At 32.4% G+C, this 12094-nt stretch overlaps 3 protein-coding genes across 8 annotated transcripts; 1 reads left to right on the top strand and 2 right to left on the bottom strand.

Annotated features, from left to right (window-relative positions):
- Nucleotides 1–625: 625 nt before the first annotated feature.
- On the bottom strand, nt 626–5413 carry LOC117605474 (uncharacterized). 4 transcript variants are annotated; one of them, XM_034326861.2, is made up of 7 exons: nt 4987–5413; nt 4377–4714; nt 3539–4180; nt 2626–3418; nt 2413–2467; nt 2261–2290; nt 626–2105 (listed from the first exon to the last, which is right to left on the bottom strand). In XM_034326861.2, exons 2-7 carry the CDS (start codon nt 4691–4693, stop codon nt 1183–1185), a joined length of 2760 nt encoding a protein of 919 aa, XP_034182752.2. In that variant the 5' UTR covers nt 4694–4714; nt 4987–5413; the 3' UTR covers nt 626–1182. The 4 variants fall into 4 exon arrangements, with proteins under 4 accessions (XP_034182752.2, XP_034182751.2, XP_034182750.2 ...); XM_034326860.2 differs by having other exon boundaries at nt 4377–4697; nt 4987–5412; XM_034326859.2 differs by having other exon boundaries at nt 4377–4709; nt 4987–5412.
- A 574-nt stretch (nt 5414–5987) lies between these two features.
- Nucleotides 5988–10445, bottom strand: LOC117605475 (CLK4-associating serine/arginine rich protein). Of its 3 annotated transcripts, XM_034326864.2 has the most exons (15): nt 10310–10445; nt 10043–10149; nt 9762–9859; nt 9507–9682; nt 9212–9427; nt 8957–9132; nt 8805–8878; nt 8394–8735; nt 7902–8339; nt 7719–7829; nt 7608–7656; nt 6958–7021; nt 6783–6888; nt 6382–6642; nt 5988–6256 (listed from the first exon to the last, which is right to left on the bottom strand). In XM_034326864.2, exons 2-15 carry the CDS (start codon nt 10139–10141, stop codon nt 6238–6240), a joined length of 2229 nt encoding a protein of 742 aa, XP_034182755.1. In that variant the 5' UTR covers nt 10142–10149; nt 10310–10445; the 3' UTR covers nt 5988–6237. The 3 variants fall into 3 exon arrangements, with proteins under 3 accessions (XP_034182755.1, XP_034182754.1, XP_034182756.1); XM_034326863.2 differs by lacking the exon at nt 10310–10445 and having other exon boundaries at nt 10043–10303; XM_034326865.2 differs by lacking the exons at nt 5988–6256; nt 6382–6642; nt 10310–10445 and having other exon boundaries at nt 7604–7656; nt 10043–10303.
- Nucleotides 10401–12078, top strand: LOC117605477 (INO80 complex subunit B). The gene is made up of 6 exons (XM_034326867.2): nt 10401–10533; nt 10804–10969; nt 11036–11222; nt 11296–11529; nt 11621–11793; nt 11865–12078. The coding sequence occupies exons 1-6, from the start codon at nt 10488–10490 to the stop codon at nt 11995–11997; spliced, it is 939 nt and encodes a 312-aa protein (XP_034182758.1). The 5' UTR covers nt 10401–10487; the 3' UTR covers nt 11998–12078.
- The last annotated feature ends 16 nt before the right edge of the window (nt 12079–12094 follow it).

Raw genomic sequence — 12094 nt, forward strand, 5'->3', positions numbered from 1 at the left:
TCCCGCCTAGATTCGAAAACTGGATAGGTACTGACCATTTTTGGAGTTAATACCAAGCATCTACCGCTAAATGGCGCCCCCATCGCGAAAGTGTGGGGACTGCGATCCCCTCTACGTTCGAGAGGAGAGCTTAGCTCTCGGCGTTCAGTTTGAGTCTGCGCGTTTTCGTTAGTCGGTATTTTTAATTAATTCAAAAACTATATAAACCTTAATGAGGATCTTGAAATGTACATGTTAAATTTATTTTTTGCATTTCAACATACATATGTTTGAAAAATTGCAAAAAATTTCAGGTAACCTAGAAATGTTTATAAAATATGTAGCAATAATTAACAATCTTTATTCATTTTATTTTTACTTGAAAAGTGTAATAGCGACATAACTTTGTCACTAATTATATAAACATATACATACATTTACTCTATGCAAAATGTTTTACAGTTAAAAAGTATATTTTTTCAATAATTTAATTATTTAAACATGTACCCTAAAATTATGTGCGAATATAAGTAAAAAATAAAGAAAAGTAAAGTTCAAATAACAAATAATAATTTACTTTTCATTATTTAAAATATTTTATTACATATTTGTTAATTTAATGATTTATGAATGAAAGACTACCAATAAATTATCATAGCAAAGCACGTCACGATAATTTAGTTATTGTAAAAAAAAAAAAAATTAATCATTTGTCCTAAAATAATCATAACTTGTAAAGTATAGGATGTGTCGAAATTTATAGTTATCATGACATCAATATATGATTGATAAACCAGTAACACTGTAAATTATATTTCTCTTTGCAAGATTTGTATTGTCATATAGAAAGTTTATTTAACCAACGTTGCGTACAAATAACTTTGTAATTTACACTTTATATAATATTACTATATCTGTGCAAAGAGTAGTTGCCATGTACATGTTTGTATTTTTTATCACCTATTACTTAATGCTTAGATTCAATCTTTACTTAAAATGCATTTTAGTGATATCATTTAAAGATAAACTTTAATAAAAACGACAGAAACTCATTTAAAATTAAAGAAAAAAAGAAACGATGCATAATTTAGCGTTTTTCTCTTCAAAATTTTTGCAAGAATAGATTATATCTTGTCTGATATACTGTTATATTTGATTATATGATTCTACAATATTTTTCATTTGTGCTTTACACAAAAAATTTTAGAATTTCCCACGAAAACTTCCACGGCCACGGTAGGATCTTCCTCCCGAATGCTTTCCTCTGTACACATGCGGCTTCATCAAAGAACTTGATCTACCTCTTGACAATTTCGGTCTTCCATGCCAATCGGATCCTCTTTGGAATGTATGTTCCAATTCTTCATCTGCAGAATCATCTAACATCATCGGACTTTCCCCACGGCTATGATCACTTCTGATTTCTTGGAAATCATCACGTTCGTCTAAAGAATGCCTATAGTTTGGCGAGTATCTTTCACGAACGTAATGATCCCGGCCAGGTCCTTTGTGACTTGAAAAGTTATCTCTATTTCTTATCGGTGATCCTAACTTTAAATTTCTTGAGTTATGATCTAATGAAGATACAGAATCAGGGCGATGTTCACGATCGTCGAGCCGTCTCGAAGGAGACGCTGTTCTGTTCCATGTTCGTTTTTGAGAATTACTTAAGCTCCACCTTAAGTCATCGGCTTCCCGGTATTTGGGTGGATAATCAACTGTTTCACGCATATTCCAGTCCAAACGATCCATAATAGGTCTTTTCTCTTCCTTAATTGCTTGTTGCAAATCTTGAGGATAAACTTGTACTTCGAAATCTACCATAGTAACGGTTGCTTGAACGTATTTCGTACTTATTTCTACATCGTCGGTCTGACAGATCTTTTGATGCATTTGTACAGTCTGTTTCGTAGGAGCAGGATGTTGTACCTCTTCCTCGTCCCAATATATTTTGCTTTTGTTCCTTTGTAGAAGTATGGAATTTGAGGAATATACTTCCTGCTCACTTTGGACAGTTTTCTTCTTTGGATCGTAAAAAAATCGCCCTTTCATTTTTAATCGAGGATCTTCAATAGGCAGTTCACGTAGTGCGTGTTCACAATGTCGTAATATTTCCGGTTTGAATCCTATTGCGGAAAAAAGATTTGCATAGAATAATATTCATATTATTATTGTATCACTTTGGTATTAATTAAAATACGTTGATTCACAATATTAGTTTAACTTTCTCACATTAGATATTAAATGTAATTAAATCACTGAACAATTAAAATATTTTTACCTGGATATAAAACTGGTAGACTAGTTGAATCTAAAAGAAACGCATAAGACATGAAATGTAAATTATTAATTTCACTCGTTAGAATAAAGTAAAGAAAATTCGTATATATAAAGATGAATTTTCACAATAACTAATTAAAAATGTGTTCGCACCTTTAGCGGAAACAGATGCTTCCAGTAGACTCGATAAACTCGTCTTTTCAAATTGCTGTAAAATTAATTTACAAAATAAATATTAATTTTTGTATAAAGGGGCAAAAAAACATAGACTAAATGAAAAAGGCGCATATAAATATCTGTTTTGAAGAATATACAAAAAAAAATATATAGAATCTCTATTACAGTGTATATATGTAATGCAATTACTTTTGTGTCGGAGATGACTGGTGGTTCGGGTGTCTTCAATCGTTCCTCTTGCGAACCATGATATCCATTATAAGAATCCGTAAATCTCCGTTCCCTGTAGCTTGGAGATATAGCATCCTTAGATTTATTTGGAAATTCAAAATTCTGTATTGGAGACTGTCTAGACGAAGGAATGCCATGCGTTGAGTTGTATGTCTGTACATGATCCACAACTGTCGAGGCTGTAGGTTCAGGCTGTGGTGAAGAAACTGGTGCCGGTAGAAGTGGTGGTCGATGAGGAGGTTGAATTGTACTAGTATTTGGTTGATTGTACATCACCGGGCCAGAAACGTATTCGGTCTGAGGCAACGGATGTAACGGTACAGAATCAAAATTCATTGACTGAGACGAATTTTCAAAGTTCATAAATGGTGGTCCACCAGGTGTTACATTCGATGGCATAGGCGGTGGTAGTCCAGGTTGATGCATGTAAGGTGGTATTGGTAATAATGGTCTGCGCTCTGTTTCTTGCTGATACATAACCGAATTCATCATAGGTTGTTGTATACCATCAATTGACGAAGGGTGCGCGTATCCAGTGTTTATATGAGATGTCATGATAGCTTCGTTTCGAAATTGTCTTGTAAGTTCGTTAATGAAAGGCGATCGTTTTCTTCGACGTTCCACTGATCTACTTCGTGTTCTACTGCGACGTCGAGGACTGTAACGTCTGTTAACCGGTGACCGGCTAATTTTTCTTCTAATACGTTCCATACTGCGACTTCGTTGCCGATCCCGGGACCGACTTCTTCGGCTTAACAATTTAAAATACTTTATTAAGATATGAACTAAAATTTACAACATATTGAGATACATTTTACAAAAATGATCGTTAAGTCTAGAATAAAATTGAAGTAAAACATTGTCTTCTCACCGTTCATGAATATTCATACGTCTTCTATGTCGTTCAGCACTCCATCTTCTATCCGTACTCGTCCTTCTTTCCCAACTGAGTCGTCTGATAGGACTTCTTCGTCGTTCTGGACTAAAACCGAACGGACTTCTGCGGGTGCAATTAAATCTTGGACTTCTTCTCTTATCAGGGCTAAACCTTAACGGACTCCGATGTCTTTCGCTGCTTATTTTAAAAGGACTTCTACACCGTTCCGGACTTAACATTAATGGAGATTTTCGTCGAGGAGAATTTAATCTTATTCTATCCGGAGTTCTGTGTCGCGACGAGTTCCCTCTTTGACGTTCTACGCTTCTACGTCGTTCACGACTTCTACGGATATGCATCTGTGCTTGCTCCAGATTTTGTTTCTCTGTAATACTTTGAATAGCTTCAACCTCTGTACCCGGAGGTACAACATTGTCAGAGTCTAATAAGTGTTTAATTGCTTTCTCCTTTGCTGCTAAAAGTTTGCTTTCGTTATCTCTCTTTGTACGTATCTTATCCCTCTCTATATCTTTTGTGCTTTTCGAAGGATCCCGTCGTATTTCTTCATGTTTCTTCTCTTCTCTCTTTGGTCTTTCACGATTGTATGATCCTTTGCGATCGCGCCGATGTCTGTCCCTACAATTAGGCTTGCAATCATTTCTTCTTATACATTACTAATCATTCAAAAGAAAGAATATAAATAGTTTTCAACGTGAACTATGTTAATTATACAATGTACTGGTTATTGAAATTACAATATTAGGTTTCTATGTTTTAATAACATTTTATAGATAAAATTATAGATAGAATTATTTTGCATTATTGATGCTACCTAGAAGGACGTCTCGGTTCTTGCTCCTTGACACGAGTAGTTTTTAATTCAGTTTCGCGTCCTTTTTCTTCATCCCCTTCCCAAGCGTCGACAACATCCAATCCCTGCATGAAATCTTCATCATCTAGAAACTCTTGAAGTTCTTCATCCGGTATATCCTTTAAACCTTCAATCGCGCGTTGAACATCTTCATTCGTACTTTTGACAGAAGATTTCTTTTTATCTGTACTTTGTCTCCGGCTTAACTGATCGGTTGAATCATTTTTCACATCGGTTTTAACACTTGAATCTTTCATTTTCTTAGCTGAATCACACATGTTTCTGAAAAATGAACTGAACTATTGAATTAATTGAAGAAACACCACAAAATTGTTGCAATAAGCCTATCGTTAAACACTTGGAAAAAACAGCTTAAAATTAAAATGCATATAAGTAATTCTAAAAAAAAAAAAAAAAAAAAATGAATCTGAGTTGAATATACCATATATTGGAAATACATTGAAACGAATGAAATTTCTATTCAATGCTTTTTACTTTCTCTTCTTCATTCAAGTACATAATAAAATTATAATTATTTCTTTTTAATACACTGAATCGTAAATAAACGCACCTCTTAACCTTTCGATGGAATATATAACATTGATATTAACACTCTCATTACGTAAGTCGTATTATCTTTATTTAAAAACTAAATAATTTTCAATAATCATGTATTTCTTGATCATATAACTGAAGCTTATAATACATTCGCGCAAAGAAATTGAAATTACAGTTGTTTGCCAAGTAGACTGCTTTAATGGATAATGTACGCACTTATTGTTAATAATACTTGGTTCAATTAAGTACACAACACGTGACCCAAGTGATAATTGCAACGAGTACCGATAATAATATAAATGAATAATATCTGACTTGCTTATTCTTAAACTCTATTATCTTGAATTATTTGAATCAAAGAAATCCGGAACTTGAAAAGTCAACATCTATCTATTCCGCCATATTAGTTACTACCAGATTTTGAGGCATGCTGTAAAACAAGGGCAAGTTTATTCGTATTTTTATATATAATAAGATTAATAAAAAGTGATTTATATTTTCACCAATAAGAATTTGATCCATATTTTTATAACTTTTCAATAAATGGATATTTGAAATAAATATAATATCAAAGGAAGAGAAATTAAAGTTTGCCATTTAAATAGTTCATATATTTTTAGCAAGAAATTCTTTTATTTCATTTTATTTTTACAGGGTTAAATATGTTTTATGTAGATCTATAATTTGATGTTTCAAATGTGTTAAAAACAAATATATAACTAAAGATATCAAATTTCAATGTTTATAAAGATATTACGGGTTGGGAAAAGTCGGGTGGAATTGGGTGAGAACCCGAAAGTATATGCTCGAGATCTAAATACTTTCGGGTACCCAAGATTCAACAATTAATTTATTGTTTACATTTCTATATTTATATAGTTATAGACAATTTGTTACCTTAAGAATATAGTAAGAAGTATTTCACAAAATTAAAAACACAAGATAAATAAAAATGGTATTAGATTGAAATTGAATCTAATTAAATAATTGATCTATAATAATAAAATATAAAGTGTAAGTATAATAATAATAGTATGTATAAATAAACAATTATATTTATTATCTTACGGTTGTAGATTAAACAATATTAATAAATGACTAAGGTTAATTGTAAATAATAATTATTACATGTTTTATATCTTTTTTTTTGTTTTCATCGCGCTTTTTAGAATATTCGTAGCATTTTATGGAAGGAATGCAATACAGGAAGTGTCTAATAAAATTTTAAATCCATCCAGCGGAAGATTAACTGTATGCTTTCTCGTCAATAATCGACTAGGCCTCTAAAAGAAAAGAAATATATTAATAGATTTGTATTAATATAAATGTAATATTTCTGTGCTTTAGAATCAGGCTAACTGCGTTAGTCTGGCTCTCAGATATAAACTTTATTTATTTTTATTTTTACCGGCTATTTCTCGGACTTAAAGAACGAACTGGTGATTCTCTGTATCTTCTACGAGATTCGGTTCTAAACTTTTCTCTATCATCACGTCTGTCCCTTTCTCTGTCCCTTTCTCGTTCGCGATCATTTTCGAAGTCCCTTATGTCTCTGTCTTTCCTTTCTCGACGCACAATTCGCGGACTGCGACCAGGACTTGGTGTGCGTGATACAGAGGAATGTGAATCAGAACTATGACCTTCGTAACGATGCCTTCGTTCTCTTTGTCTAAAAATGGTAAAAAACAGTAAGACAAAATTGTCCGTAGGGTGTCCTACTGACCGGGTGTCTTGGCACCCATTCCCATTTTACTGTTTACTACATATATGCCTCATACACAGTAAATAATTGAAAATAACACAACATACTTTTTACGTAATTTTAGAGACATTTCTCGGATTTCATCTTCTCGATCCTGCCTCTGTTGTTCCATCTTCTCAATCCGAAGCTGTTCTGCTTTTTTGTCAGCTTTGTCTGGGTAAATATAATAACAATAGTATAATAATGTAATAACATTTAAGGGTTTAAGTCGATTTTACTTACACTGTCTGTTTAATAAAGCTTGCATCTTCTTTTTAAGTCGCTCCTGGGGTGTGATTTTCAGTGACTGAAAAATGTAACTCTTAAATGTCTGCTATCAGGTATGAGAAAATGTTTGATAATTGTATGTAGACAAACATCAAATTTGCCTGAAATCTTAATATAAAGTTTTAAATGTTTTTAGTTATTTTATATTAAAATTTCAGAAAATATATATTCAACATCAAATGTATCCTAAAATGACCCCTTTCATATTACTATTTCTATGAAACAAATAAATTATGCTACGAAAAATTTGATGTTTTCATTCTGATAAAATTATTAACAAATGAATAAGAAAAATATAAGGAAAATTCAGGAAAACTGATTAGCAAAAAACTTAAATTATTATAATTACTTCGATAGATTTAAAAACTATACAAATTTATAAGAAAAAAATATAAATTAATGTACATGAAATTCATGCTTTGAAAAAATTCGTAAAATATGAAATGTAAAGAACATAAATCAAACGTTATACTTTATCTAACAGAATGAAAACAAATAGCACTTGTTGAAATACTTCATTGAGAAGGTAGTTACATAAAGAGTATATACTGTTTTTTATTGTCTGTGCTTTAAGTGACTAAGTAAGCGTTATGGTTCTTACTGACTTTGTGTCCGCCACCAGAATTTGTACTTAACCCTGCTTTTGGCTTGTTCCTGTAACATTTAAAGTGAATATTAATAGTTACAGGATATATTACAATTAATATTACACTTACATGCTTGTAGTGTTAATAGCCGTTGGTTTTGTTGTTGTTGTAGAGACTTTCTCTTCGTTATCTGATAATTCTAATTCCGAACTTGACGATTTTCCACGACGACCATAATATCTAAATCAATCAACAAAAAAAATTAAAAATATAATGGAAATCTTATATTAGGTATACAAATTATATTAATACCTTGGCAGTGCCGGGATCTTAGTTTCGGGGCTTCGAGAACGTTTGCATCTAGATTGACTTCTGGATCTTGATCTAGATCTAGACTGAGATTTAGTTCTGGATCGCGATTTAGATGCTGATTTTGAGAGAGAATAATGTCTTCTGCGATAACTATCTCTCGAGTGACTTCTATTATGTGACCTAGACCTCGATTTTGATCGCAATCTTGATCTTGATCTTGACTTGGATTTCGATCTAGACCCACTACTCGAAGAGGAACTTCTGGATCTTTTCGGACGCGAACGAGATCTAGATCTTGTCTTTGATCTTGAAACAGTACGCGAACGGGATCTACTGAAACTTCTATAACGGCTTCTAGATTCGCTTCTGGTTCGCGATCTTCTTGAACGACTTCTTGATCTTGTGATTTTTCTGTGTTTCGAATGTGTTCTTCTTGATCTAAAAATTATTATATTAATTAACAACTGTATAAAGGTTAGGTAATAAACTTACCTTATTCTTGATGTACTTCGTTTTCTGTCACGGTTCCTGTACGATTTAGATTTATTAACGGATCTAGAACAACTTCTGGATCTTGATTTTGAAAGTTTTCTATTAACTATTCTCTCGTTAAGCGCTGGACTGTCTGATCTCCGACGCCTAAGATGAGAGTAATTGATTTTCTTCGAATTGGAAGAGGTAACATGGGATGAACTTCCATGAGTTTCTTCTTCACCACCGAAACTTGTGATATAGGTGATTTGTCCAGTATTTACAGGGGATGCTGATCTGGATCGAGACTTGGAAGAAGATTTTCTGTATGGATTATATTCTGGACTTTCTCGGGCTGCGTAGCTAAGAAACAAAAAAGTTCATTAAATTTTTATAATTAAGTATTAGAGATTTTCGATCAAATGAAATTACCTAGGTGGACTCATGACTCGACCGATCATTTTCTTTTCTCTAAATGCACGTCTCTCTCTACGTGATCTTCTACCCTGTGTATTATTAGTATATTAAATGCAATGAATATTTTTTATTATTATGATTATAAAAGTGTATGCAACATATTTTACCGAGTACATCGCTTTTTCTTCTTCTTGTTTACGCGCTTGTCTTAACGTTTCAGCTTCTTCAAAATCTTGTGTTAAAAAACTAAAATAATCAGCTCCTAGGAGTCCATATTTCTGTGCTACTAAATTCATTTCGTGTGCTTGAGATGGTTCTATTTGAGATACATCTACACAGATGTCTGAAAAAAATTAAATTTCTAATTTATATCTAATATCAACAATTTAACCAATTATCGAAGCGATATAAGATTTATATACCTAAATCAATATCACTATCTTCATCGTCTGCTTTTTCATCAGATACAACATTATCTAATGATTTCATTGTTTCGGGTATCGGTTCTTCCGTTTCGTAGTTGTATCCGATGGCTACGTTATTACAAGATTTCTTCTTGTCTTTAATAGAATCTAATTTCGTCGAAGAACCGAATTGTTCCTCTAAATGTATTTGATGTAGAAATTTTTCTTCCGTTACTGTATTAAAACATATTAATCATCAAACAAATCAAAATGAAAATTTAATAACAGTATTAAAACAAGTGCAATTTCCGACCTCCTAAAAATTCATTTTGAACGATTATACGATAACGTTCATAATTGATATGTCTATCTTCACTAGTAAGAGCAATATCTACATCAATAGAATCTGGTGCTTCTGGTATCCAATCAAGGTGAGCCCTCACATCAAAGCGGTCGATAAGATTGTCTTCGTTTCCTTGCCATGGCATCCTGTTAATGAGATGTTATTTATTTACAGTTTGTTCAAGACTGATACAAATACAAAGTATGTAAATGTGTATTAACTTACATATTTGCTGGACTATCTCCAGCTGTAGCTATCGCTGGGTCCAAATGAATTTTACACGGCCTCCCATGGAGTTGCAAAAATTGTGTAGGATCCGATTTCTAAAATTTTACATATCAGAAAAAAATAAGACGAATCATTTTACTTAATTTTTTTTTAAATTTTAATAACTTAATTAAGGTTAACAGCAAACAAAAAAATCTTTCATATTATATCGTACAAAATTAGAATTAGCTGGTATTATGAGATTGAAACTTGTGTATTTATTTAATTAGATTTCTTACAATTTTTTCATAATAATCTCGTCGACGTTCAGCTCGACGACGATAATCCACTAGCATTCCACGAATTTTCTTTTCCTGTTTTCGTGCTTCATGCCACATTCTACCACCTGTTTTTTTCACGGAAAAGCTCATTTTACATATTTAGATAATTCACAGATTGCTAAATTAGAAAGGAACTTTCGTGTAGTTAACGAATTTATAGAACGAATCCGAAAAGTTATTAATTAACAGACTTTTCTCCCGCGAGGTAGACATATTGTATTTTACCATAAGCGCTACTTCGTATCCAGAAAATATGATCCCACGTTACTCCACTGGTAATGTATACTAAAGATAGGTTGAAATTTGTTCAGTATGGTTCAGTATGAACGGAACCAAATGGAACTCAACGGAACCTCAACATTTTACCGCTGTAACATTCCGGACGGTTTAATTCTTCAATAAAATGGGTAAGACGAAAGACGGTAGCTCAGAAGAAGATATGACTATAGGTAGGATTTGGATATATGAAATAATTAACATTTATTTCATGTAATTGTAATTAAATCTATCATTTTCGCTTGTATTTCAATTTCATCGTTGAGGTTATTGAAGCGCTATGAGACAGTAAACTGTATGAAGCGACATCACTAGTAAACAATCACAATAGCGCTTTACAGAAACGTGTACCGTGGAAAATTTGAAAATCTTTATACATATTTACGTTTAATTCCACTTACCCCTCAGTAATTGTCATTACTTATATATTATTTACTTCTCAGAAACTAATGATGTGTCTCCCCAAAAGAGGCATAAAAAACATAAGCATAAAAAGCATAAAAAGAAAAAGGCAACACACGATGGCAATGAAAATTTTAATGATGCTACTGTTGAAACTGAAAAGAAGAAAACATTCAGAGTTAAAATGAAGAAAGATGATGACAAAAGGTAAATCAGATGTAGAAGGAATAGAAGGAATATAATTTAGTTGATGTTTGTATTAATGCTTTACAGTTCAGAGAAATCTCGTGAAAAAATGCAAAAGGCATCCAACCTAAGTATTGCAGGTTCAAGCGCTACGCCATCACCAAAAGCTCCCACAAAGAAAAAGGTTCCAAAGAGCAATAAAGGTAAAGATAGTGGTACTAGCAGCGAAGAAGAAAGATGGCTTGATGCAATAGAATCTGGGAAATTGGAAGAAGTCAGTAATCACTAATGGTAACTGAATGCAAATGCTAATCATTTTAAAGGGCAATAAGAGAATCATATTCTAGGTTGATGATGAATTGAAGAAAATTAAGCCAAAAGATCCAAAGTTAATGACAGCTCGTCAAAGAGCTATGTTTGAAAGAAAAACTGATACTGAAGCAAATCCTGGTGTTGAACAGCTGATGTCCTTACCAACGGGATACAAAGAAAAAGTTATGACAGCTGAAGCTATACAAAAGGCTGCTCTTAAATCATTAAAAAGAAAACAACTTGCTGATGAGAAAAGGGAAAAAGATAAGGTAATACAGTTATTAGTATATCGAATTTTTATATTTTTTATTATAGATGAAAAACACATAATTAATAAGAATTTCTTTTTCATCTTTTTAGAAAAAAACGATGGAAAGATTGCTGAAGAAACAAGAATCTAAAGCTTCTAAAGTTATTAGCAAAGGTAAGCCTTCCAGAAGGCAAGTTCCTTTGATCACATACCGTCTAACACTCGAAGGAAGCTCGATATCTTTACCAGCTGGGGAAGATTTTCCTTTACAGCCTGCACAGGTGTAAGTAAAATCATTAAGAACTTTCAACATTCATTACAGTTAATTATATCATTATTTTTTTTTGTTTCAAGGAAAGAACCATCAATGCAGGTTCTCTGTGGTGTAAATCAATGCAAAAATCCAAAGAAATATTCGTGCTCTAAAACGGGAGTGCCTTTGTGCAGTTTAGAATGTTATAAAGTTAATTTATCAACACCTGTATGAATTTTACATAATTAATTTTTAATTTCAGTATATTTAATTAACCTTACCTGGCTTTATATTATCGCTAACACGTTCGAATCTTTTCAGGAAACGCAAT

The sequence above is a fragment of the Osmia lignaria genome, chromosome 3 (assembly GCF_051020975.1).
Source record: "Osmia lignaria lignaria isolate PbOS001 chromosome 3, iyOsmLign1, whole genome shotgun sequence".
In the NCBI taxonomy this organism is placed as follows: domain Eukaryota; kingdom Metazoa; phylum Arthropoda; class Insecta; order Hymenoptera; family Megachilidae; genus Osmia; species Osmia lignaria.